We start from the raw sequence: 26482 nt of genomic DNA, 5'->3' as shown, positions 1-26482 counted from the left end.
GCCCTAATACTTGCACCTGATTTGCATGCAAAAGAGACACCAGGGAAGCAAGAGCTGCAAGCCAGATTGCAGGCTCTGCCTTAAGGCGGGACTGTAGACAGTCCCGGGCCGGGCTCCCAGGAGGGAATCCGACCGCCCCGCCCCTCCGCGGTGAGTGCGTTACTAGGCAACGCCGCGCGGCGTCACTTCCTGCCATTTAAACTCTGGCCCACCCTCGCGGCGCCGGCCACTCGAGTGAGTCCGCGCGCTCTGAGGTGCGGCGCGCGAGCTTCGCAAACCCCGGGGACTGGTGGACGCGAGGGGTGCCGCGGGCCGGGAGCGGAGTCCGCGCACCTCGTCTGCCGCCGGCCGAGCGGCTGCCTGCCAGCGGACGGCAGGGCCGCGGCGGTGATGGCGGCGGCGGAGCCCGCGAGCTCTGCTCAGCCCACTCCGCAGGCCCAGGCCCAGCCGCCGCCGCATGGGGCGCCATCCTCGCAGCCGTCCGCGGCGCTCGCCGGGGGCAGCAGCCGGCACGAGAAGAGCCTGGGGTTGCTCACCACCAAGTTCGTGTCGTTGCTGCAAGAGGCGCAGGACGGCGTCTTGGATCTCAAAGCGGTGAGCGGGGCTGGGGAGGGCGAGGCCTGAGGGAGCCGGGTCCTCCGCCCACACTCGGCCGAGACTCGGACCCGGAGTTGCCTGGGGCGCGGAGGCGCGGGGATGGATGCGGGGCCCCACCGACCGGCGCCGCGCGGCCCTGGCCACAAAGAAGCGCCCCGAGCGCCCAGGAATTCGCGCTCCGCTTGCTCTGGGCTCACTTGGGGTCGATTTGCTGTTGGAAACTGATGTCTGTAGTGGACCGCTCTGCAGAACTTCGTCCCTGTTTTGAAGAACTTTAATGCCAGTTCTTCGAAATGAAAGAGGAAAAGAGAAAACTTTTCTCACCGATGCTTGGGAAGTAAGATTGGATTTGTTGACTTAATTTGGAATCTTTCTACTTTCTAGACTGAGATTTGCGGTCACACGGAGAGGGGTCATTTTGTGACTTTCAGACTAAGCGGTGGAATTACTTAGTAAACTTTATCCGGTTTTATAAGGATGTTTGCTTCGTTCTTTGCTATGGTTCGGATTTTTTTTTCCAGACAACGTACATTTAAAGCTGTTCAGTCATAGTGATTTAACCGTTCCTGGCAAGACTTGGAAGGATTCCACTGCGCAGGGAGGGGGAAACGGTATGGGATCGTGCGAATTAAAATTCAGCCAATACACGGAGGTTCAGAAGGAGCCAATACTTTGAAAATAAACAAAATTGCTAGTTTGCAGTCACAGCGGATAGAGACTGAGTATCATACCTAACCTTCCTCACTTGAAGTTATTAGCATCCTCAAGACCGTGGCCAAGCCATTAGAAATAAGAGTCTGAACTGGAGAAGCCTACCTTCCAGAACTCTCTGCTGAGTGTCCTGTTGGTGGCCCAGTGGGAGCTCTGGCTTGTTAGCACTTGGGATTCCCCCCACTTTCCTGGGTGTTGGTGTCCGTTCTTATTTGGAGATGGTATTCCTAGGACTTTTTTCCTCCTTTGAAAATTCCTTGTATTCCCTCCACCCCACCCCCGACCTTTTCTTTCCCTCCTTAAAAGGGCTTTAATGGGCGTCTAAAGTACTCAAATCGTAATGAATTCGATTGGTACGGTTTCCAGTTTCACTGGCGTTAATGAGGTCAGCGAGAAACACCTGATGTTACAAAACACCCATTGAAATCTGCTGTTCAGAGTTAAATTCAGCTGTAGTGGATGACTGCATAAAACAGAGAATTTCTGGGCTTTCGGGGTTAAAAGTGGAGTTTGATGGTTTGTCCTGAAACATGCTCAAACCTCAGAAAATGATGACCCTTCTAGATTTGGTTGTTTGGCTTACTTCACAGGTATGGCAGAAGGTTCTGGCGCTGAATAGCAGAAGTCTGATATATTCAAGAGTCTTTTGTTTCTGTTAGCTGGATCTGCCCTAAGGATTCAAAGACTTCTGTAGTAATAAATAATTACTTAAAATAATAAGTAATGATGTACAGAGACCCGTATAGCATTCTTTTTGCTAGGTAGAAAAACATTTTACTTATACATACTTTTTATGTATATAAATACATATAAAACCGTATGTATAAAAATGACTTACACTGAGGTATTTATTCCTAGTGATGCTTCTTATAGTACATCATTGTGAGATAGTAAGATATTCTAAATAATACGTGTTAAAGATAGTCCTATACTTATAATAAATTTCTAAGTGGAAGTTTTAAAACATGCTCTTTATTTTTTTTAATAGAATCTTTAATTTTTGTGAAAATCACAATATAGAAATATATTAATTTTTTTCATTAGATACCCTGAGTGGCCATTAAATATTCAAAACTATAGATGGTAAGCCTAATATCCCCACCCAAATGTGTGCCTGATACACTAAATTAGGTAAGTTCTGGGTGAGATTGAACGTTTGAACTGGACTGTTACTTTCTATGCTGTATTGCCTTTAAGAACTAGTAAGTCCTTGAAAATAAATGTAAGTTTCTGTGTATCTCTGTTCTTTATGGATTCCTTTTTTGTAAAGAAAAATGCGAAATTGTAAACTTAAGCTAGCATGTTAGGTGACGGGCCTCTGTCTGCAAGGAGAGCACTGATGGCAGACTCTAGAGAAAGAGATTAAACTAGTTTTTATTTTTCTGTAGCTTAATCACTGAACTGTTAAGGAGTATGAGTGTCTGTTGCTCTGAAAATTCCTGTTCTGTTCACTTTACAGGTGAGTTTCTATGTTTCATTGGCCATTTTAATGCCATCTTGAACTGTGCACGGACAGTCTGGATTGTGTATGTTGTGTTGTTGTTATTATTTAAGTTACAGATTACCTGAATGACACCTAAGTATTCTCTCTCCGATCCAGACACATACATAACAAATGACCTAATTGATAAACACCTAGAATAGACATAATTCAGCCTCAGGCTTTTAGTAGGTAACAAGGTTTTTGAGGTAATTGTCATAAAGAGAGCTGTATGGAGCACAGCAAGCCTTCGTTGCTTGCTTTAGGATTCTCAGGCCAGCCCGGCTCCTGGGTATATACCTGTGGAATTGAGAGTGGGTTCCTGAACAGGTATTTGTGTAATCTATGCTCATGCCAGTGTTATTGAAATAGTCAGAAGTTGGGCAACTCAGATGCCTTTCAGTGGGTAATCAAATGAAGTTCAATGAGTGACTGTTCTGGGTTTTAGAAAGAAAAATTCTGACATGTCCAGCAGAAATGACCCTGAGCATGTTATACTGAATAAACAGACAAATGCTGTAGGATTCTTTCTTAAACTTTTCGTGTATGGGTGTATGTCTGTGCTACATATGTCTGTGGAGGATGCCCTTGATTGGAGTTACAGGTGGTTGAGAGCCACCATGTGTATACTGGGAATTGAATCTAGGTCCTCTGGAAGAGTAGCCAGTACTCTTAAACTGCTGATCCACCTCTTCATCCTTACTGTATGATTCTTATTTGAAGTATTTAAGACTACTCAGCTTCTTAGAGACAAACCAGGAGAGTGTCTACCAGAAAATATGGGCCATGTAGAATGAAAGTTGATTAATTGGGTTATGGGCAGATTTGTGCTCACTTCCTGTTGCTATCCCGACCCCCGTTCATTAAAATGGAATTGCCTTTGAAGGAAGATCCTTAAAAAGAAGTCTGAGTTAAATGGCAGTATCAGGATGTGCCTGACAACATCTGATTGGTGTCCCTATGACAGCAAACTAGGATCTACAGAGACAGCACAGGATTTCACACACAGAGCATGTGAGACGCTACAAGGGGGGAAAAGATGGGAGATGGGGGATTGCAGTGTCAGAGAAGATAAGGGGGGTGTCAAATAAGAAGAGATTAAATATGGCAGATGTCACAGTGAAACTTTTCTTTATATGTCAGCCAAAATAATTATATAAAGGAATTTCAAACTATGCAGTTGTGGATATAGGTGAACAGTCTATAGAGATTTCAGTTGTAGGTTTCAGAGGATTACTGTGATTTTCCTAATTAAATAAACACTATCAGATATCATTTTCTCTCTTTTGATTATTCATTGGTACCCTGGAAGGTCAGAGCCAAGGTGTGCTGCAAAGGAACCACACCGAGCAAGAGATCTCACGTGAGGCGTCGACTGGGGGAGTAGGGTATGCAGAAGCTGCCTGTGAACAAGGGCGGAGGGGAAAGAGCAGGAGAAGGCGGCCCTGACTTTTTCTAAGGGGATATAGCATATGTGCATAGGGAGAACCTCCAGCTCATGGCAACAGTGAATGTGTTGCATTTTGGTGGCTGACAACATGCCACTGTCACTTGGTTACTAAAAGTAAATTCAGGAGTGGCGCTTTCTAACAGATAATGTCTGTAGAGCCCTGTTACAGTTACCTATTGCCACAGGATAAAATAAAATATTTTATGTATTAATTATGAGTAGAGTTTGAAATTAGGCAATAGTTAAAACTAAGGAAATGGATGAATATAAAATCCCATGTGCCATGTCTGAAGTGTTAAAGTTTTTATTAAAATATTTTTTAGCCTGTGTTGGTGTGTCACTTGAGATCCTTTTGCCTTAATACTTTGAGATTTATTTATTTTCTTCCTTTTTTGTCTGTGTTTAAGTGTCTGTGCCTGTGGAGGTCAGCACAGGGCATTGTGAGCTGTCCCACATAGGTGCTAGAAATCCAGAAGACCAGCAAGCACTCTTTAAGTACAGAGCCATTACTTCAGCCCTCCTCATACTTTTTTGGTGAAATTTCTTTGATTTTTATATAGCATTGCTGTTAGAATACTTTGATTTTGAATTCTGGCTCCTATCTTAATATACATTTCTAAATCTCAACCATGTATTGAATGCACATTTGTTAACTATTGTGACACAAGAGAATAAAGACTTTTGTAGGTAGAGAATCTGAAGTATAGGAAGTTGTCTGAACTCTTTTCAGTGGAACATTGTGGTACTTAGATCCTGCCATGTTGGTCCTAGTGTATTGTTTATTTCGCCTGCCAACCTGGTAACAGCTTTCCAAGTTTGAATATTATTCTGTCTGTAGACATTATTTGCCTCACATCTGTGAGAAGGTCTTAAAAAACAACTAATATTTAAAGGGGAGATGGTTTTCTTCCAAAGGATTGTCTTAGGGTTTGTTTATTTTTACTCTAAACTGAGTTGTGTGATAGATGCAACTTTTGTGGCTTTCTTCATAGTTGACTCTTTTGGCTATCAAGTTCCACCATAAAAAGTGTAATCTTTTTATGATAAGCCTGATGCCCTGTTTACTAGCCACGGTATAGAGAGTTGGTATGAGGGTGGTGATTCTGATTCCATGCCCACGTCTTTAGTATATACCCGAGCAGTTTGAGGGCTGGAGAAAGATTCAGTGATGCCACATGTAGCGATTTGAATGAGAATGACCCCTATAAGCTTAAATGTTTAACACTTGAGCCCCAGTTGGTGGCACTGATTGGGAAGTGGCCTTGCTGGAGGGCGTCCATTACTGCAGCACTCTCAAGGAAAAAGCTTTCTGCTCTGGCCACTGTGCCTGCCTGCTGCCATGCCTCCCTGCCATGATGGACTCTTATTATCCATAAGCCAAAAATGAATTCTTTAAGTTGCTTTGGCTGGAGAGAGAGCTCAGCGGTTAAGAGCACTGACTGCTCTTCCTAAGGTCCTGAGTTCAATTCCCAGCAACCACAGGTGGCTCACCACCATCTCTAATGGGATACAGTGCCCTCTTCTGGTGTGTCTGAAGACAGCTACAGTGTATTTATATACACGAAATAAGTAAAATATTTTGAAAAAAAAAGTTGCTTTGGTCGTGGTGTTTAATCACAGCATCAGAATAAAACTAATAAAGACACTAACTTTGAAAGGCAGTAGTACTGTCTAGTACTCCTTGTGCACTGTTCACTATTTTATGTCAAATTTCACTTTCCCTCTCCTCCCGTCCGTCCCTCCACCCCCAAGATGATGAGAAAATCAGACATAGTAGGAAGGAAACTGCTCTGTTTTGTCTACTGATGGATCTGTGTTTGCACGTAGCCCAGTGATGGCAGTGACTGATGTGCCTCCTCTCTGCTTCATTACAGTCTCCTTAGGTCCTGTCCTTCCTCCCTTCTGTGTTATTACTTCTCTCTGTTTGTCAAATTTATCCTATCAGCATACAAGTTTAAATAGCTCCTATCTTTAAAAGAGAAAAAAACAACTTGTTGGAGAGCAGACAGCTGCTGTAGTTGTAGCCTCCCATCTCTGCTCCTTGTTGCAGCAAGACACTTGAAAGCCATGTCTAGACTGTCTTTCCTTCTGTTCTTAAAGTTTCTCCATGAGATCCCCCTCCCCCGACAGAATAGTTGTGTTCAGGGGATGGGAGATCTGAGGCTTGCCTCATTACAGCACACGGCAAGTTCATCCTTACACTCCCTTCCTTTGGTTCCACTGGTCCTGCATGTGTGACGCATTGTGTCAGTGTCGGGGTGCCCTTCATCTTTCACACACTTTGTTCCCATTTTAGGTGGATCTTGTGGATACCACCTGTTCCCAGATGTTGTCCTGAAGACAATCCAATTGATGTCTAGCTTGTGCCTCCCTTGTAACTTTGACCTCTCCTCCATGACCTATATGCTCTTTTGTCCAGTAATCTCCCTTTGGATGGTACAGTCTCTAAGATTAAGTTCCTGACTTCCATCTAAAATTTCTGTTATTCTATCCTTCTCTAGACTTCTAGGGGAAAAAAAAACCATTAAGTCTTTTGAAAGCATTGGTAGAATCACTATGTCACAGATTTTCATTTCTTACTAATTTTATGCTGTTGGGATGGAATAATTCATCCATGCTTTGTTATGAGCTTATAAAATACAAATTATTATTAAATAGATTCATAATTTGTATATATAGTTCTGAATCCCTCTATTCCTTAGTTGCCAAAAGGCCCAGATATAAAAAAATAAGGCTGTCTTTTGCTGAGATTCTTCTGAAGAAAGAAATAGAAAGTGACAGACAGAAAATTAGTAGTTCTTCCTTAGGTTAGTACATAACTTGACAAGGAATTACTACTATGATCTCTTATTTTTGTGGGCCTTCTATTATGGCCTTAATTTTTTTTCTTCTCTCCAACATCTGCTAGTATTTAAGTAGACTAATTTCTCTGGTATTGGCAATATCTGGGAAGTGCTTCAAATATATCTAGCTATTGTTCTGAAGACACTGAGTGGGCCGGATTTGGGATTATACTTGTGACCTTGACTGTTAACATTCTCTTTGACTTTAAACATATTGACTACTATGCTTTCTTTGTTCTCTTTGTCTTAAACAGGCTGCAGATACTTTGGCTGTGAGGCAAAAGCGAAGAATTTATGATATCACCAATGTCTTGGAGGGAATTGATCTAATTGAAAAAAAATCAAAGAACAGTATCCAGTGGAAGTAAGTCACAAACTTTACTCAAACACTATACTTGATGGAAGTCAAACTTTAAACTTTTCTTTCTCCCAAATGCTCAATTTTAGTCCTGTAATCACACCAGACCTGTCTTCCCTGGGACAGACCTTTAGCCCTGCCTATCTGTCCATTGTGTATTGGATGTTTCCTTGCCCTCTCCACTGTTTGAGGTATTAGCTATGATATGGTTGCTTGCTTATGACATACTTTCTGTTTTTAAAAGTATTTCTTTTGGCTTTTGTTTTTGTTTTGTTAGAATTTTGCCCAAATACCAGAAGTTATAGTTAACTTTACCTGCACCTTATTGTACATTAGGAGAGTTTTAAATTTAACCATTAGAATTGGTATGGTTTATTTATTATTATGGGCATTGGTATTTTGCTTGCATGTATGTCTCTGAGGGTGCCAGATTTTCTGACAGATAGTTGGAAGATGGCCTTGCGGGTGCTGGGAATAGAACCTGTCCTCTAGAAGAGTAGGCAGTGCTCTTAGCTGCTGAGCCATTTCTCTAGACCCATCAGTAAAATTTTGAGCAAGTGTGTTTAGAGCTTTGGTGTTTACATTTTTGTAAGGATTTTAATGTTTGATTTTCAAGAGTGTAAACTCATTTTGATTAACCTATAGGTCAGTTTTATTACTGCAGAAATGAAATGATATTAAATCAGTATCTGATCCTGTGAGTATTCTCATGCTTTTAAGGGGTGTAGGTGCTGGCTGTAATACTAAAGAAGTTATAGATAGATTAAGATGTCTTAAAGCTGAAATTGAAGATCTAGAATTGAAGGAACGAGAACTTGACCAGCAGAAGTTGTGGCTACAGCAAAGCATCAAAAATGTAATGGAAGACTCCAATAATAACAGATATCCTTCTGAGTAAGTTACATATATAAGCCACATAATGTGTGTGTGTGTATATGTGTGTGTGTGTATATATATATATACATATATACTAGTGCTTCTTTAGTCTCAAGTGAGTTATCTGCTTTTGCACTTAAGTTTTACAAATGAATATAGCATTTTATAATTTTCTAATAACTTAGACTAGTTTTTTGGTTTGGTTTGGTTTTTCGAGACAGAGTTTCTCTGTGTAGCCCTGGCTATCCTGGAACTCACTCTGTAGAAGACCAGGTAGTAGTATTTTTTTTTATTTTAGAATAAGAAGAGGTTTAAAATTATATTATTAGGTTAGATTATTAGATTGAAATTTTTGTTTTAATCTTTTTTTAATACCCTCTAGATTTTATCCCCCTACTGGTCCACCCTCTGACTGTTCCCCATCCCATACTTCTTGCCCATTCCTGTCTCCAGGAAGATGTCCCCATTCCCCAACACCCCAGTCCACCAGACCTCTGTTTGTACCAATACCATGCAGCTTTTATCACTATTGCTTTGTAGTAGAGCTTGAGATCAAGAATGGTGATTCCCCCAACAGTTCTTTTATTGTTAAGAATTGTTTTCCCTATTCTGTGGTTTTAACCTTTCCAGGTGAATTTGAGAATTGCTTTTTCCATGTCTTTGAAGAATTGTGTTGAGATTTTGATGGGGATTGTATTTGAATCTATACTTTGTCTTTGTCTTTGGTAGGATGGCCATTTTTACTGTTAATTCTGCCAATCCATGAGCATGGGAAACCTCTCCATTTTCTGAGATCTTCGATTTCTTTGACAGACTTGAAGTTATTGTGATACAGATCTTTTACTTGGTTGGTTGGGATCACACCAAGATAATTTATCTGTGGCTATTGTGAAGGGAAGTGTTTCCCTAATTTCTTTCTCAGCCTGTTTGTTATTTATATAAAGGAAGGTTACTGATTTATTTGCATTAATTTTATATCCAGCCACTTTGCTGAAGTTTGTTTATCAGTTGGAGAAGTTCTCTGGTAAAATTTTTTGGATTGTTTATACTGTCGTATCATCTGGAAATAGTGATACCTTTATTTCTTCTTGGTCAATTTGTATCCCCTTGATCTCTTTTTATTGTCTTACTGCTCTAGTTAGAATTTCGAGTACTATATTGAATAGATTAGGGGAGATTGGGCATCCTTGTCTTGTCCCTGATTTTAGTAGGGTTGCTTTATGCATTTCTCCATTTAATTTGATATTGGCTGTTGGTTTGCTGTAAATCGCTTTTATTTAAGTATGAGCCTTGAATTCCTGATCTCTCCAATACTTTTAACATAAAGGGGTATTGTGTTTTGTCAAATGCATTTTCTGCATCTATGGAGATGATCATGTGATTTTTTTTTTTAGTTTGTTTATATAGTGGATTATATTAATGGATTTTTGTATATTGAACCAACCTTGCATCCCTGGGATGAAGCCTACTTGATTGTGAATAATGGTTTTGATGTGTTCTTGGATTCGGTTTGTAAGAATTTTACTGAGTATTTTTGCATTGATATTCATAAGGGAAATTGTTCTGAATATCTCCTTTTTGATTGCATCCTTGCCTCGTTATGGTATCAAAGTCATTGTGCCTTCATAGAATGAGTTAGTGTTCCTTCTATTTCTATTTTGTAAAATAGTTTGAGGAATATTTCTTTGAAGGTCTGGTAGAATTCTGCCCTAAATCCATCTGGTCCTGAGCTTATTTTTGTTGGGAGGTTTTTAATGACTTCTATTTCCTTATGAGATATGGGCCTGTTTAGATAGTTTACTAGCCCTTGATTTAACTTAGGTATGTGGTATCTGTCTAGAAACCATCCATTTCTTCTAGATTGTCCAGTATTATTGAGTATAGGCTTTTGTGTATGATCTGAATTTTTTTTTTTTTTTTTTTTAGTATCCTCCATTTCAATTGTTATGTCTCCCTTTTCATTTCTGATTTTGTTGATTTCAATACTGCCTCTGGGTCCTTTAGTTAGTTTGGCTAGGGGTTTATCTATCTTGTTGATTCACTCAAAGAACAAGCTTCTGTTTTTGTTGATTCTTTGTATTGTTCTCTTTGTTTCTATTTGGTTGATTTTGTTCCAGAGTTTGACTGGTTCCTGCTGTCTACTCTTTGTTCTAGAACTCTCAGGTTTGCTGTTAAGTTGCTAGTGTAAGATCTCTCCACTTTCTTTACTAGGGCATTTAGTGCTATGACTTTTCCTCTTAGCACTGCTTTCATTGTATCTCATAAGGTTGGGTATGTTATGTCAACATGATCATTGAATTCCAGGAAGTTTTTAATTCCTTTATTTCTTCCCTGGCCAAGTTTCCTTTGAGTTCAGTTTCCACATGTGTATGTTCTTTCTGTTGTTTTTGCTGTTATTGAAGACTAGCCTTAGGCCATGGTGATCTGATAGGATGCATGGGATTATTTCAATCTTTTTGTATTGGTTGAAGGTTGTTTTGTGACCAGTTTTAGGGTGATTTTTGAGAAGGTTCCATGGGTTATTGAGAAGAAGGTATATTCTTTTGTTTTATGGTGAAATGTTCTGTAGATATCTACTAAATTCATTTGGTTCATAGCCTCTATTAGTTTCACTGTGTCTCTGTTTAGTTTCTGTGTCAATGACCTGTCCATTGGTGAGAGTGGGGTATTGAAGTCTCCTGTTACTGTGTGAGGTGGAATGTGTTCTTTGAGCTTTAGTAAAGTTTCTTTTATGAATGTGGGTGCCCTTGCACTTGGAGCATAGATAGATGTTCAGAATTGAGAGTTCATCTTGATAGATTTTTCCTGTGAGTATGAAGTGTCCTTTCTTATCTTTTTTGATAACTTTTGGTTGAAAGTCTATTTTATTGGATATTAGATTGGCAACTATAGCTTGTTTCTTCAGACCATTTGCTTGGAAGAACTTTTTCCAGCCTTTTACTCTGAGAATCGTGTCTGTCTTTGTTATTCTGTTAGCTTAGGTCTTGTTATAGGTGATCCTGTTTGCATATCCATTCTATTAGCTTGTGTCTTTATAGGTGAGTTGAGTCCATTAATAATGAGAGAGATTAAAGATAGATGATTGTTAGTTCCTGTTATGTTTGTTGTTGTAGGTGGCAGTGTGTGCCTATGATTCTGTCCTTTTGGATTTGTTGTGAAATGATTAATATCTTGTCTTTTCTTTGGTGTAGGTACCTTCTTCCTTGTTTTGGAGCTTTCCTTCTAAACCCCTCTAAGACTGGATTGGTAGGTAGATACTGTTTGAATTTGGTTTTTTCCTGGAAGATTTTGGTTTCTCCATCTATGTTCATTGAGAGTTTTGGTGGGTATAGTAGCCTGGGCTCGAATTTGTGTTCTCTTAGGGTCTGCATGACCTCTGACCAAGCTCTTTTGGCTTTTAGTGTTTCTGTTAAGAAGTCTAGTATAATTCTGATAGGTCTACCTTTGTATGTAACTTGGCCTTTTTCCCTGCAACTTTTAATATTCTTTCTTTTTTTCTGTGCATCTAGTGTTTAGATTATTATGTGTCGAGAAGATTTTCTTTTCTGGTCCCATTTATTTGGTATTCTATAGGCTTCTTGTACTTTTATGACTCTCTCTCTCTTTAGATTGGAGAAATTTTCATTTTCAGGTCCTTTGAGCTGGGAATCTTCCTTCTGCTGTATTCCAATTATTCTTAGTCTTTTCATTGTGTCCTAAATGTCCTGAATGTTTTGGGTTAGGAATTTATGTTTTGAGTTTTCTTTGACAGTTGTATCAATCTCTTCTATGGTATCTTCTACACCTGAGATTCTCTCTTCTATCTCTTGTAGTCTGTTGGTCATTCTTACATCTAATTCCTGACTTCTTTCCTAGGTTTTCCATTTCCAGATTTGCCTCCATTTGTGTTTTCTTTATTGTTTCTACTTCCACTTTTAAGTCTTACTCAATTCCTTCACCTGTTTGTGTTTTCCTGTATTTCTGTTGTACCCACATTATAAAAACTCCAAAGAGACCACCAGGAATCACAGCATCAATGTAAGCACATGAGGGTCTTCATTCAGGCTCAAGCTTGGGCCACCAGGCCTTCCTGATGGAGCAGGAAGGAGAGTGAACCCCTAGGTCTAAGTGAAGGGGATTATAAAGGGAAAAAACCGCAAGCAGGGGGTTTCCAGGCCTCGGCATTACATGAGAGGGAAAAGGAATGTTGGTCTCTAAGCTAATTGTTTTACAGCACCTGGTTAAACCACAAGGCGGGACCATACATCAAAAAGGAACACCTTGACCTGGGAGAGATTTATGTTTTCTTAGCCCACTGTTATCAGCCAGCTGCAACTGCTGTTTGATTTTGAAACTGTCAAGGACATTTCGTGATTTTTTTTTTTTTTTTTTCTCAGACCTCTAAGGGCAAGTTAACTTAGAATGGAGTATTAAGAACAAAATGGAGTTTTATTCTGCTACCTCAGTCCCTTTATTTCTTTAAGGGATTTGTTTCCTCTTGAAGGGCTTATACCTGTTTGCCTGTGTTTTTGTTTCTATTGTTGTTGTTTGGGTTTTTGTTTGTTTGTTTGGTTGGTTGGTTGGTTTAGTTTGGTTTTTGAGACAGAGTTTTCTCGGTATAGCCCTGGCTGTCCTGGACTCTGTAGACCAGGCTGGCCTCAAACTCAGAAATCTGCCAGCCTCTGCCTCCTGAGTATTAAAGGCATGCCCAGCTGCTGTATTTCTTTATTTATATCTTCCTTAAAGGATTCTATTATCTTCGTGAGACAGGATTTTAGGTCAGCTTTCTGATTTTTCAGGTATGTTGGTGGGAGACCCGGGTTCTGATGATGACCACATAAATTGGCTTCTGTTGCTTGCACTTCTGTCTTGCACTTGCCTCTCACCCTCTGGTTGTCCCTGGTGTTTTCTGGTCTGGGTGACTGTCTGCCTCTTTTGCCCCTAGGTGGCTTCAGGTTTCCTGGTAGGCATGCAGCCCTGCCTGTAGCAGACCTCCTGTGGGCCTTCCGACTGTGGGGTCTTCAGAGGGGCAGAGAGACTGCTGCTCTGCTGCCTTGACTGTAGCAGGTCTCCTGGGAGGCCTTCAGACTGTGGGGTCTTCAGAGGAGCTGTGAAGCTGTTCTCCAGGGGCCTAGGACTGTGGTTTCTGATTCCCAGTGCCCAGTAGAACTCCAGGGAAGCTTTCAGTCTGTCAGGTCAGTTGCCCTGCATGCCACATAGCCCCTAGGAGGTTTGCAGACTGTGGTGTCAGTTGTCCAGTTGCCCTGTGTGCAGAAGAACTCCTGGTATGCCTTAAAACTTAGTGTCTTCAAGGGAACAAACAAGCTGTCGATCAGTGTTCAGCAGCAGATCTCCCGGGATGCCTCCCACTGTGGTGTTTTCAGGGGATCAGACTAGCTCACAGTCTCTCCCAACAGAAAGGTCTGGCCAGAAGGGGAATGGAATTTGGCAGACAGGGGTTTTGGGGGTAATGGGTCCTGAGTCCACTGGGCTCCCAGCAGCAGCTGTGGAACTTAGGTAGGATCCTTACCAGATGCCCTGAGTACAGCAGGTCTCCCCAGATGCCTCATAGACTAGTACTCGTAACATACTATCATTTTAAGTTGTATGTATTAATACTTGTGTTGTAGTGAGGAGAGAAAGATGCATACTTTGAGTATACCAACAGACAGGATACAGTATTGTAGCTTAGCACAGAGCTCTGAATATTATTGTTACTGTAAGGTTCCTTAAATAATTATGCTCAGTTCTGAGGCTCTAAGAACTGAGCAGCTTTCAGTTTTGAAAAATTAGAGTTTAAAGGAATATCATGAATTTATAGTCCATGCAGCTTCTGCCTAATATTGTCCCAAGAACAGTTGGTTGTGTTCTTCACACATCCCCATCTTTCCTTTGAGCCCGTGGAGATTTCCTTTGTGTGCTTGTTTACCTGTACCCTTTGTTTGTTTGTTTTGTTGAGTTTTTGAGATGGTTTCTCTCTGTAGCCCTGGCTATCCTGGGTGTACTATGTAGACTGGGCTAGCCTCTGCTTCCCAAATGCTAGATTGAAGGCATGTGCCCCCATCCCCTGGCTGCTTACCCCCTTCATTCTTTTGGAAATTTTGCAGTTTACCTTTACTCACCTCATAGAAATATTTGAGTAAGGTATAAGTGCATTCCGTTGGCTATCCTACTTGTTAATTTTGTGGGGCCAGAGATCCATACTCATGTTAGACCAGTGGAGCTTTTCAAGCTGTGTTCTGTGGAACCCAAACAGTCAGAAACAATAGAAGTGATCTAGAATTCGTTGCCCTGTTTTATAACTTTATAAGATTTTGACCATTCCCAAGCCACTATGATTTAGCCAGTTCTTAGAAAGGGCAAGTGCTCATCCAGGAGCAGAACTGTAGTAGTAGACTCTTCAGTCCTAAACCATATGAACCTCCATCTGACCACACACCCAAGATCCAATAATCCTATGCCTTCTTCATCCCAGGGGCAGGCAGCCTGGGATCCTAAAGTAAAGAGCTAGTCACGTGACACTTGTCTCTAGGAGCTGTAGCCATTTAATTCAAATAAAGGAGAAGTACCCAAGAAAATGGAGCCACCACAGTGTTGATGCTCTTTCCCATCCATTTCTGTGCACACTGTGTGTGTGTGAGTGTGTGTGAGTGTGTGTGTGTGTGTGTGTGTGTGAGAGAGAGAGAGAGAGAGAGAGAGAGAGAGAGAGAGAGAGAAACTATTTTCCATCATACCTCAGAAGTCCTGAACCAAAATCACTACTTACTTAAAGAGTTGTATTTTATTTGTGTCACCGTGTTGCTTCACTTTTTATTCATTGGATTTCAATTTGGCATTTACATATAGGAAAATGTATTGACCTTGATATAAATGTTGTCCCTTAACTCTTATGACAGTACATTTTCTTATGTAACTCATGAAGACATCTGCAATTGCTTTCATGGTAAGTACTGCCTGTTTAGTTTTATTATTTATTTTTGGTTTTTGGAGACAAGGTTTTTCTATGTAGACCTGACCTCTAGTTCAGAGATTTGCTTCCTAGAATTAAAGGCATGGGCTGCTACCACCTGCTATATTTTTTGAACAACCTGTAGATACTCACAATTCCCCATACATTCAACCTGTTGGTATTTTCAGGAGTTGGGAATATTTTTTGCTTTTCTCTGCAGTGGTGTGTTGATAGGCTGCTTCTGTTTCTCTGGCAGTAACCTTTTTCACAGCTTTTATTTCATGTGTGGGAGGGCAGGGCAACCAAGGAACAAGGAACTTAAATCAGCAGGATTTGGCAGCCTTTTGAAGGTCACAGTCCATAACAAGACTTAAGCTGGATACAGGGAATGTGAAACATAAATATTGTCATGAAACTAACTGTACGGTAGGTAGTAGTCACAGGTGAAACCTGGTGCGCAAAGTTAGGTGAGTCTGTTTTATAAGCTTATTCCTAATCCTGCTCCGTCGTCTGTGTCCCATGTTTACTGCTTGAAATGACAATGTGATATACTAACTAAAGTGAAGGACACTATATCCAAAATTGTGAAATAAAGCTTTATGCTTATTTATATTGTGCATGTTTCCTAAAAGGTTACCATGTGTATTGCCTGCCCAGAGTAATCAATTGGCCAAGTTATCATTTCAATATAAACTGAATTTCAGTGAAGACTGTTGGAAATACAAATAGCCTTGTCCTATCTTACCAGCACAGGTTTTATGCATTCTTAATAAGTTTGAGGGAAGTTTTATTAACCTGAAATTGCATAAAAGCTCTGTAGTATATGGCTTCAAAATAAGTTTACTTAAGGGTAACCTGTTACTCTACCATACTTAGTCTCTACTGTCCTTCTGGTTAAATGGTTTGACTACTTTAAGTGACAGTATATGAGACTTAAAGGGTGTATAGTCTCAGAATATATCGAACACCAAGTAAAAGAAAATAAAGATCTGAAATTTTCAGTGAGAAAAGCAGCAAATTCTGAGAATGTGTGTCTTTATGAGCTGATGTATCTGATGTGTCTTCATTTAATAACAATAGGGTGTTGTTATGGCCTTCATTTTATTGAGTCTGATGTCATTGGGCCTAGGTTTCTGATTTTTTTGTTAAGACAGGTTGGCCTCAAACTCTGTGTAGCCAAGAATGACCTTCTGGTCCATCTTGCCTCTTCCCCTTTGAACTGGAATTACAGGCATGTGCCATGACCATGACCCATGACGTACCTGGTGTTGGGGAGAGAACCCACCCCAAGGCTTTTTTAGTAGGCTGGCACTCGACTAAATGAGAAACACCTTGAGCCTGTATTTGTCTGTTTGTTTTTTTTTTCCCAATAAATTCTCAAGTAGCGCATGGTGGCCTAAGAGCTCACTGTTTAGCAAAAGTTATCCTAGGATTCTTAATTCTCCTGCCTTCACCTCCCAAATGCTGAGATTAAAAACATGAACCACCTAACCTGGTATCCTAGGACTAAATCTATACTTCTGGTTTCAGATTCTTACAACATCTCTTATGATCTACAGCTTTCGTACAGTTGTTAAGTATTTACTTATTTTGCCAGGTGATACACTGTTGGCCATTCAGGCACCTTCTGGTACACAGCTGGAAGTACCTATTCCAGAAATGGTATGTAGCACAGCCGTTATACAAGTGAAAAGAAAAAAAAAAACCTACCTTACGAGAGAGAAATATATTTTTGAGCCAAACAAGAACTATTAGAGTTTGAACATTTTTGAGTTATTTGCTATTAAGATATATATCTAAAATCATTGATATCTAAAATTGAATATCTTCAATACCTTTGGTAAAAGTGGCGGAATGAAATCTGTACTTCCCTTCTCCCCTAATCTTGAAGTCTTTAGGAACTTACATTATTATTTGTTAAAGCCTCAAGAAGCAAATTACCTTTTTGAAAAAAATTTTCTTATGTAAGAAATCAAGTCAGTTGTCTTTTGTTTGATGGATTTGGAAAGGTTTTGGTTTGTGAAAATTTGTAAATTCAAACAGGATGTTGAGATTACCAGTCGAGGTAGTTTACTTCAGAGATTGGAGTTCATGCATGTGGAGGACTTATAGAACATTACTGAACACCACCAGGTAACATCACAGACAGTGAAGTGGATGGCAGTGTACCTGTGTGGTGACCATCCCAGCATGTGAGACTGAGGTTTGAAGCCAACCTGGACAATGTAGTAAAAGACTATCAAGTAATGATGAAGGGGTTGGGGGTCAAAAAAGAAAGAGAAGGGAAGGGGGAAAGGATGGGACAGGTTAATTGTTTAGAAATCAAGTACTTCTTTGATAATTTCCATTTGAGCAAAATTTACCATTTAGGCACAAGTGGCTTACAGACCTTAGGATTCCTGATCTATTAGTTTTTCATGTGTTGCAACCATGTGACTTTGTTGTGTGAATTTAGGTGTTAGATCCTAATAACTTTCTAGTCTTTGCTTTCATCTTTCAAGTTAGCTCGCCGTGATTAATACTTACTTGTTTATACCCAATAACTTCAAAGGGACAGAATGGACAAAAGAAATACCAGATAAATCTGAAGAGTCACTCAGGACCTATCCATGTGCTACTTATAAATAAAGAGTCCAGTTCATCTACGCCAGTGGTTTTTCCTGTCCCCCCACCTGATGACCTCACACAGCCTTCTTCTCAGTCCTCAACTTCAGAGACTACACAGAAATCCACCATGGCTGCTCAAAACTTGCCTGAGCAGCATGTTTCTGAAAGAAGCCAGACTTTCCAGCAGACACCAGCTGCAGAAATACCTTCAGGTTGGTAGAGAGGCTTTGGTGTAAAAACTTCACATGAAAACATGAATACTATATGAAACAGTTCAGAGAGCTATTCTGAATATGTCAGTTCTTATATCTGAGGCAAAATAATCTTACTCTATAGTCTATATACCTGTCACTAGAATAGATATAAGGAAGATTTTATGGCATGTCCACGCTATATTGCTAGACATGTACGTGTGTGTTTATATACATTACAGGAATATTTATTCAGTTACAATGTTTAGGACTTTTGTTTCTGAGCAAAACAAATGTCACTGCAGATATTAATGCATTATATATAACTTGTTTTGTTTCCTAATGGGATATACCTCATTGCTTCCACTTTGAGATTTCACAATCAATAATAATAAGCTAGAAAGATTTTACTTTGACACAGGTCAGTTTTTAAACTTTGTGTTACCTATATCTTCTTTCTATAAGTATTTTTTTATACTATAGCTGAAGAGCTGCAGAAGAGAAAGTATAGTCTTTAAGAAAGTACTAATTAATTTCAATTTAATTGGAATATATAAGGCAAAGAAACTGCATATGCTTTAGATTAAACCCAGTTGGTACTTTGGCTTCTACAGAAAAATTAAAACAAAACAAAAAAGCACCAGCAAACTTAGACAATTGAGTATTTTCAGTGTATCACTCAGTGTAAAGAAAGCTCTTAGGGCCACATTAGACACTTTGAGTATCAGATGAAATTGCTAGCTAACACGCCAGTTACAATTTGTCCATGAGAAAGTAGAAGGTAGAGTTGAGCATTGGTGAGCATGGGAGTGGGGGACTTGGAAACAAAAAGGCAGCCTTTTAGGGGTTTCAGAGACAGAAAACTAGATTATTTGTTAGAGCAGCGGAGACAACAGTGAGGCTAGAAGAGGGTGCTACCAAGGGGGATAGGAAGGAGAAGTAATAAGCAGATATAAGAAGTACTGTTGAGGCAAAGTTCTGATGTCTCAGATTCAAGGAGAAAGCAGGAGAAATGAAGTGTTGCTGGGGGAGTAGGAGTCTGTCACACTTGTGACGCAGACTAAGCTTTAGAAGAATGGCGGTGCTTTGCCTCCGTATCTTCATTTTGGTGCCAAGAAAGTAGTAGGTACTCATGAGATTGGTCTTTCTATGTTCTAGTCCTTTACCTCTATTCTGCCCACCAAACTAGTAATGCGACTATCACTATTGAAACTTAATTGCCCCTATTACATCTCTGTTTCCAGCAGGATCTATTAGTGGAGACATCATTGACGAACTGATGTCTTCTGATGGTAAGTTGAAACTTTTACTACATTACCAGAGTTTAAATGCCATGTGATTCAATATTAAATGTAGAATTCAATATTAAATGTGTAGAATCTTTTAGAATTCTTATTACTTGCATTTTAAGAGAAAGAAACCATAAGGAATACTTGGCCCTTTTATTGAAAATTCTGTGCACGCTGGGCCAGGAGTGATTGAATATATGTCATAAACAACAGTTCTGTATGTACTCTACCACAGGCAATTTCATGCTGCCCGCCTGAATCACTGAACAATGCCTAACATTTGTTAGCCATGCTTTTAACTATCTGTAATATGCTATTTAATAATTTCTCTAGGATTTTGTGCAAGTTTTTGGACCAAGCTGTGAGAAATTTTATGTTAAACATAATTCATGTAGAAACCAACTCTAACAATGAAACTTTTTCCTTTGCAGTGTTTCCTCTTTTAAGGCTTTCTCCTACCCCAGCAGATGACTACAACTTTAATTTAGATGATAATGAAGGAGTTTGTGATCTGTTTGATGTTCAGATACTAAATTATTAGATTCCTTGGAAACTTGGGACTGTTATCTACCTCTAACTGTAACATTTTAGAATTCTTTAATAACCTAAGTATTTAAAATTATGAATGTAACACTTTTTTAGTTCACTGATTCTGAAGTGTTCTTCCCTAACATTTTATTTTTACTTCACAAAACTTGAAAGGGCTCTGACTGCTTGGGGGGAGTAGAGGAACATGATTAACTGTCCACCAGCATGCCCTCCAGTGATTACATTCAGTTTCATTCAGTGCTGAATGTTGTAGCTTCCTCTCCTGAGGACAGTTACAGCAGGCTTCAGTTCATCACAACAAAACATTGACCAGATCACTACCTTGTCTTATGTTTTTACTGCCGCTGTTTGTATGGCTGTATCCTTCAGACAACCACTCACTGCCATGTATAACTGAAGGATATCACTGCTGAGTGCAGATTCTGTGAAGTGCCTTCTGTGTTAGCACTTTAAGTCTCTCAGTTTGTTGACTTCTGACATTCCACTTTCCTAGGGTATAGGAAAGATCTGTTTATGTAGTTTGTTTTTAAAATGTGCCAATGCCTGTACATTAACAAGATTTAAAGAAATAAAGTTGTATGAAACACTGAATTTATTGATCTTTGGGGGACTGTGATACACCATCACTGTATTACAACTGAGCCATTAGTCGTGTTGCTTCATCAACGTTAGCTGGTTCATTTTCATGGTGCTTCTGAAGAATCAAAAGGAAGGAAGTTAAAAACAAACACCTAAGTAGCAGCAGACCAAACCTCTTTGAATACAAACTGTTACCTAGTTTAGTTTCTCTAGTTTACTTGTTTACCTTTGGAAATACAATACAATCCATATTTAGACTTAATGCTTGAATATGGCTGAATGTACCATATACAACAAAATGCTAAGTAAAAATTATGATAGTGGAATTCTAAACAGAATCATTGTATCTACTATAAACATTAGAATGAAGCAACTGTTTTTCATTTTATCAAATGTAAGCATCAGAATAAATGTTTTCTAGAAGGACTAAGATCTTGAAAAAACTTTTGTGGCAAACTTTCGCTGAATTATTTTTCTGAAGGAGCTTTAGAGCCTTTACAAGACTGGTCAGAAGATAATTCTGGCACACCTGGAACATCTTGCATTGTTGGGTACTGCAGACAGTGTACAATAATGACACACCTGGAACATCTTGCATTGTTGGGTACTGCAGACAGTGTACAATAATGAATATGCTTTTTCAGGGTGTGATGTTTTCCTTCACAAAACAGGTTAGATCAGGGGCTTTGATATGAGGAACTTACACCCAAAAAACAACTTTTATGGAACATTCAGTAAATATGCATTTGCATGGCTGTTGGGAGATTAAGTCCATGAAGGCTCTTTCTCCTTGCAAGACCTTAATTCATCCTCAAGTGCCCTCTTTCTAGGATTGTAGCATGTGACCCAGAACAAGGACAACTTAGACTTCAAGAGTAATAACCTTCAAATGTCAGGAAAGCAATGAATTTCTACTTACCAGTTCTTTCTGTACAGATTTAAGAGACAGGCTTTTTGAGAAGTTTGCAAGTTCTTTCTGTATATTTACAAAGGCTCTGTTCATTCTGTTGACTTTTTCATGGTTCATAATGTTTATCTGTTAAAAGATAAAGTGTTCTCATCTTTTTATCTTGTTAAGCATAAAAAGTTAAGTACTAGACTGCCTAGTCTTAGAGGGTAAAGCCATTTGCTGTGCAAGCTGGGCACCTGAGTTTGATCCTCTGACCTGAGATATACCCTTCACCAACACATGTCATGCATGCATGTGGCATAGACACACACACAAATGTTGTGGCTCATATCATAACTATCTTTAACTCCATCTCTATGGGATCTGACATCCTCTTCTAGATTGTGTAGGCCCACATAGAAGTGACATACAACACATTAAGGAAAGTGAATTTTTTAATGTGACCAGTCCTAGCTAGGGTACTAAACTCTAGTAAACTCTTGAGCCCTTTTCTGGATCACTTTCTCTAGACGGATGCTCCAGTAGTCCTCTTGAATCTAAGCATGGAAAAGAGATGGTGCATTAAACAGTCTATCAGTTTCTCCTTAAAAGCCTTTGGCTCTTTTGTACTACCATCGCCATGAGATAACCTCCCTGACTACTGTCACCCAGAAGCACCACATTTATTTGCTGTTTTGAGAAAAATTCTAAACCCTGAGTCTGACTGCTATATGTATGGAATCACTGCTTAATGAGTTCAGTGCACCTAGTCAATGGTCTGTTCATCTCCAGGTCCTGACCTGTTGGATATTTTTCACAATTGACCTCTGCCCTCTTCTAAGACACCTTTAACTCACAGTTCTAGTCACAATAGGCATTCACTCAAAAAGTTTTTCCAATCCTCACAGTTCACCTTACTCCTTCACTGGCAGGGATTCTAAACTGTTAATCACTTCGTTATAGCCATTTCTTGTCTCCCTCAACAAAATTTGCTTGGTAACTCGGCTAAGCACAGTTGACCTGAGTCTAGATATTAAGCTATCTAAAGTCACAACTGGCTGGCTGGCTGGCTTCATTAGATTCATTGTCACAAATTTTGGTCTGTCGTTTACACCAAGTCTAAAACCATTTTCTGAAGATATGAACTCTAGGCTACCTACTTAGACCCTATCAGCTTATGTAAAAGTTCTAGGATATCAGTTCAACAAAGTAATTTTCCTTAAATAGACTACACTCTGTCCTCCCTGGGAGTGATGAATGTTCTTTGTAGAAGATGCTGCTCCTAGGATTTCCCAACTATAGAATTAACTCATCTTCATTCAGGTCCTTTAAATTCCAAAGACAATCCTGTGGAAAATTCCAGACTTACCTTTCCACCCAGTTTTACTTCCTCTATAGTTAAGAAATCATAAATCTCATTTAGAAACTATATTCCAGTTCTTAAGAAAAACAAAAATGTTGAACTCTTTTGGTTTTACAGTATTTTCTCGGGGGAGGGTGGGGTGTTGGAGACAGGGTTTCTCTGTGTTAAACAGCCCTAGCTGTCCTGGAACTCACTGTGTAGACCAAGCTGGCCTTGAACTCAGAGATCTGTCTGCTTTTGCCTCCCAAGTGCTGAAATGAAAGGTGTGTGCCATCACTGCCTGGCCAAAAGTGAGTTTTAATGGACTGTTATTACAGCTATTACATCCTAGAAAGCTGGCTCATTATTTAAGCTAAAGTGATCTACTTAATCATGAAAAAATGTTCTCATATTTTGAAGTATAAGGACTTATAATCTTCATATGTATGTATGTGCATCTACATAAGTTTATGTCCACAGTGTGCATAAAGAGTGCTATAGAGGCCAGACAAGGATATCAAATACCTAAAACTGGAGTTATAGTCCGTTTTGAGCCATGGTCCTTTGCCAAAAGGCAATGATGTTCTTAATGCTAGGCCATCTCTCAAGCACCTATTTTGAAGAATAAAAAAATGTATTTCAACCAAATTCTTCATTTTATAGGCTTTTAAATTCCAATCTACTACCTACCAAGCTGCTGGCTTACATTGCACACCTTTGCTAGTGGAATCTTGAATATATACAGTGAACTAGTAAGAACTATCCTTCACCCTGTCTGAACAGTGATATCTAGTCTCATACAGCTTAGTAGGCTATTGGGTAGGACCTCATATGTGCAGTTGGGGGTTGGGGTGGTTGGTCCCCCTTCTACCCCATCCCCCTACCCCCATTAAGTTTGTATTTTAAAAGGGGAGGGTATTTACCTTATTTTTAAAAAGTCTTCTCTAAGGCCAGGCAGTGGTGGTATACGCCTTTAATCCCAGCACTTGGGAGGCATAGGCAGGCAGATTTCTGAATTCAAGGCTAGCCTGGTCTACAGAGTGAATTCCAGGATAGCTAGAGAAATCCTGTCTTGAAAAAAAAAACAAAAAAGTGCTGCCTAAGAAGAAAGGCTATGAACTTCTGGTTTAAGTAACAAAATCCCATTGTTAGTTTACATTTTGCTTATAATCAACATGAGACTACTTACTCACCTTCTTAAGATTAGTAGTAACTGGTTTTGCCTTGTTTTTAGCCTTGAAAGTTTTGTGGGTAGCTATATGAAATACATTCCTGGACTTCTGCCCTTTTAGTTTGTTCTTGGCCATTGTCTAGAAAAAAGAAAGGGGTTCATCATTTAAACTGCTTATTTTTGAATCACAAATCAATTTAAAAATTTAAAGTCTATCTTAGTTCTGATTATTTTAAAGGTTGTTACATAAATCCCGTCTTTCCCTCCTAGAAATTTGCCAGGTTTTGAGAGATGAGGCACACCTATCAATCATTCCTGCACCCCTAGCACCATGTCTTAGACACCTAGTTAAAGTTCTGTCGGGTGAACTTGGTATTGTCAGCACACAAGCAAGCAACCCAACCCTTTGTGGTAAAAAACCCATTATCCCCATCTTATAGATTTAAAAAGTGGTGCAGAGATTTAAAGCCATACAAGTTAGACTAAAGATCCATACTGCTTCTTATGAACAAAAACCTGCCACATTTTCTGCTTCTGTTTGATTAGATCAGACACCTGTCATAAGTATTTATTGAAGTTTGTTATCTTCACTTCCACTATATCATTTTGGCTAGTTTCTGCTGCAACTCTGGCCCACAAAGACTGTGGATTTTTTGTTTTGTGGGGTTTTTTTAATCTTTTTATTAAACGCTTCCCAAGTTTTTGCACAAGTCAACTGCACACAGTGGTAATTTTTATAAAGTATGAAATGATAAACCGCCCAGAAATTCAAATCATCAGTAGTTGTCCTGACATACACTGGACAATGTGTCTTGCTCTATTCAACCCTGGTACGACTCTAGCCTAAAATCTTTCCGTTTTGCTTAAACTTTTTATATTGGCTAAAACTTCCACTGATACAGCCTCAATATGCATACACAGGGAATGAGCATATACAATGAATATACAATACTTATGACAGGTGCCTGGCATGTTTTTGTTTATGATCTGATCTATATGGATGCATAATATGTATGTGGAAACAACACACTCTTGAGCCCTAATAATATTTCTGCTTAAAAATGTAATTAACAGTAGAAAATACAGGAGTAAAAAGAAAAAACTAGAAAGCCATTCAACCTGTTATCTGAACTCCCCATCTACCCTCTCATCTAGTATTCAGTAATCATTTACAAAGTCTGAAGTAGTAAAGAATGGGTACGTAAGTTCACACACACAACCAGACAGGTATTTTTCATGCACAAATATTAACATCAACATGGAGCATACAAAGGTTACAGACTCGAATGACGAGCGACGCTAAGATGTAAACACGGAAAGGCTCGAAGATCAGCCTAGCTAAAGCCGTGTTCTAGGAAAACTACTTTAAAATTGTGATGAAGACACTGTCAAAACATGCTGCCAAGGGGTGGCCGGCCGCAAGGTTGCGGGCCTGGGCGCGCAGGTAGTTCCAACGCCCACGAGGACTAGAGGACTAGAAGTTGGCAGAACAGAGCCCTCGGACCCGCCGCAGCCAGCATTCCCACCACGCCCTGCCTGGGCCCCAAACATTTCACCCCGGCCCTCCCAAAAACCCCATTAGCTTCTCACCAAAGTTCACGCGGCTGTTCAGGCTCGCAGTGATGCCATCCACAAGCGCAGGACACAGGAAGTTCCGGGAAGAGGAGCCAGTCAAGTGAGCGCTCTCCAGCCTTAGCCCCACCCACCGGGCGGGGTCACGCCCCAGTTCCTCCCGCGCCTCTTAGCCCCGCCCTTCTCAGGCCGTCCCAACGGAGCCTGGTCTTTCGGGCGTGGCCCCGCCCACTCTGTAGGAACCGCCCTCGAAGGGGAGGAGTCGGTTCAGCCCAGGAGCTTCGCTTACTAACTGGCCAGGGGTGGTGGTCTTAGTTAAGCCCATGCTTGAGACGAGGCCTCCCTCTCCGTGAGGTTCCACCCATCGCCTCGCTAGCATCCCGCGCCGTCGCTCGACCCAAGAAAGGCGAGAGCTACTCTCGCCATAGACCTCACCAGAGAAGGCTGGTCTTCCGGCCTCAGATGCTTGAAGCCGCGGGCCCTGCGGAGTCCAGGAGGTGGCGCCACGACCGCAGACGGCGTCCATACACTGAAGGAAAAGTTCACATCCTTTTCACGTTGCTTTCTTGTTCCAAAAAAAAAAAAAAAAAGCTACACCACAGCAGAAATACCAGAAATCATTCATAATAGTGTATATATGTGTATATATATATATATATATACATATATATATATATATATATATATATATATGCATACACACAAATATATGTGCAGAATAAAGAACCCTTGAGAAAACTTCGGACAAAGCCCCTTCACCTTCGCCCTCTGTCGAACTGCACGTTTCTGTTAGGGTGTTTCAGAAAAATCTATTCACATTTTCCAAGAGGCTATTCACATAGCTGTTTCCACCTGTTTCTACTTATTTCATAGACATAACAGGGCAAAAATTTTCAAATAAATAGTGTTCTCATTTATATGTAATTTTGTATCTTAGAAGCATTCTGCCTGCTGTGTGCTCCATACCAACATGATACAATCATACCACCCACTTCTGCAAGTGAGATCCCCACTGAAGCACACGGCTTAAACTTCTGGCAGTCCAACACA

The 26482-nt window shown here is 40.1% G+C and overlaps 2 protein-coding genes across 3 annotated transcripts; one reads left to right on the top strand and one right to left on the bottom strand.

Moving 5' to 3' along the window:
• The first annotated feature begins 207 nt into the window (after positions 1–207).
• Positions 208–20470, top strand: E2f5 (E2F transcription factor 5). 2 transcript variants are annotated; one of them, XM_052180813.1, is made up of 8 exons: positions 208–594; positions 7336–7445; positions 8160–8323; positions 15196–15237; positions 16841–16905; positions 17795–18062; positions 19289–19333; positions 19762–20470. In XM_052180813.1, the coding sequence occupies exons 1-8, from the start codon at positions 391–393 to the stop codon at positions 19869–19871; spliced, it is 1008 nt and encodes a 335-aa protein (XP_052036773.1). In that variant the 5' UTR covers positions 208–390; the 3' UTR covers positions 19872–20470. The 2 variants fall into 2 exon arrangements, with proteins under 2 accessions (XP_052036773.1, XP_052036772.1); XM_052180812.1 differs by having other exon boundaries at positions 19286–19333.
• On the bottom strand, positions 20454–25561 carry Rbis (ribosomal biogenesis factor). Its single transcript, XM_052180814.1, has 4 exons — positions 25451–25561; positions 23883–23999; positions 21378–21494; positions 20454–20573 (listed from the first exon to the last, which is right to left on the bottom strand). Exons 2-4 carry the CDS (start codon positions 23994–23996, stop codon positions 20511–20513), a joined length of 294 nt encoding a protein of 97 aa, XP_052036774.1. The 5' UTR covers positions 23997–23999; positions 25451–25561; the 3' UTR covers positions 20454–20510.
• Between the last annotated feature and the right edge of the window lie 921 nt (positions 25562–26482).

This window comes from Apodemus sylvaticus, chromosome 4 (genome assembly GCF_947179515.1).
Source record: "Apodemus sylvaticus chromosome 4, mApoSyl1.1, whole genome shotgun sequence".
Taxonomy (NCBI): domain Eukaryota; kingdom Metazoa; phylum Chordata; class Mammalia; order Rodentia; family Muridae; genus Apodemus; species Apodemus sylvaticus.
Note: the sequence above shows the minus strand (reverse complement) of the source record. Positions and strands in the feature narration are given on the sequence as shown.

Bases quoted from the DNA above. Each gene is read 5' to 3' on its own strand.
- E2f5 (XM_052180812.1), top strand. From the start codon at position 391: ATGGCGGCGGCGGAGCCCGCGAGCTCTGCTCAGCCCACTCCGCAGGCC. The intron at 595-7,335 runs GTGAGCGGGGCT...TGTCTTAAACAG, and splicing joins GCGTCTTGGATCTCAAAGCG to GCTGCAGATACTTTGGCTGT. The intron at 7,446-8,159 runs GTAAGTCACAAA...CATGCTTTTAAG, and splicing joins AAGAACAGTATCCAGTGGAA to GGGTGTAGGTGCTGGCTGTA.
- Rbis (XM_052180814.1), bottom strand. From the start codon at position 23,996: ATGGCCAAGAACAAACTAAAAGGGCAGAAGTCCAGGAATGTATTTCAT. The intron at 21,495-23,882 runs GTGAGTAAGTAG...ATCTTTTAACAG, and splicing joins TTACTACTAATCTTAAGAAG to ATAAACATTATGAACCATGA. The intron at 20,574-21,377 runs GTAAGTAGAAAT...TTGATTCTTCAG, and splicing joins AATCTGTACAGAAAGAACTG to AAGCACCATGAAAATGAACC.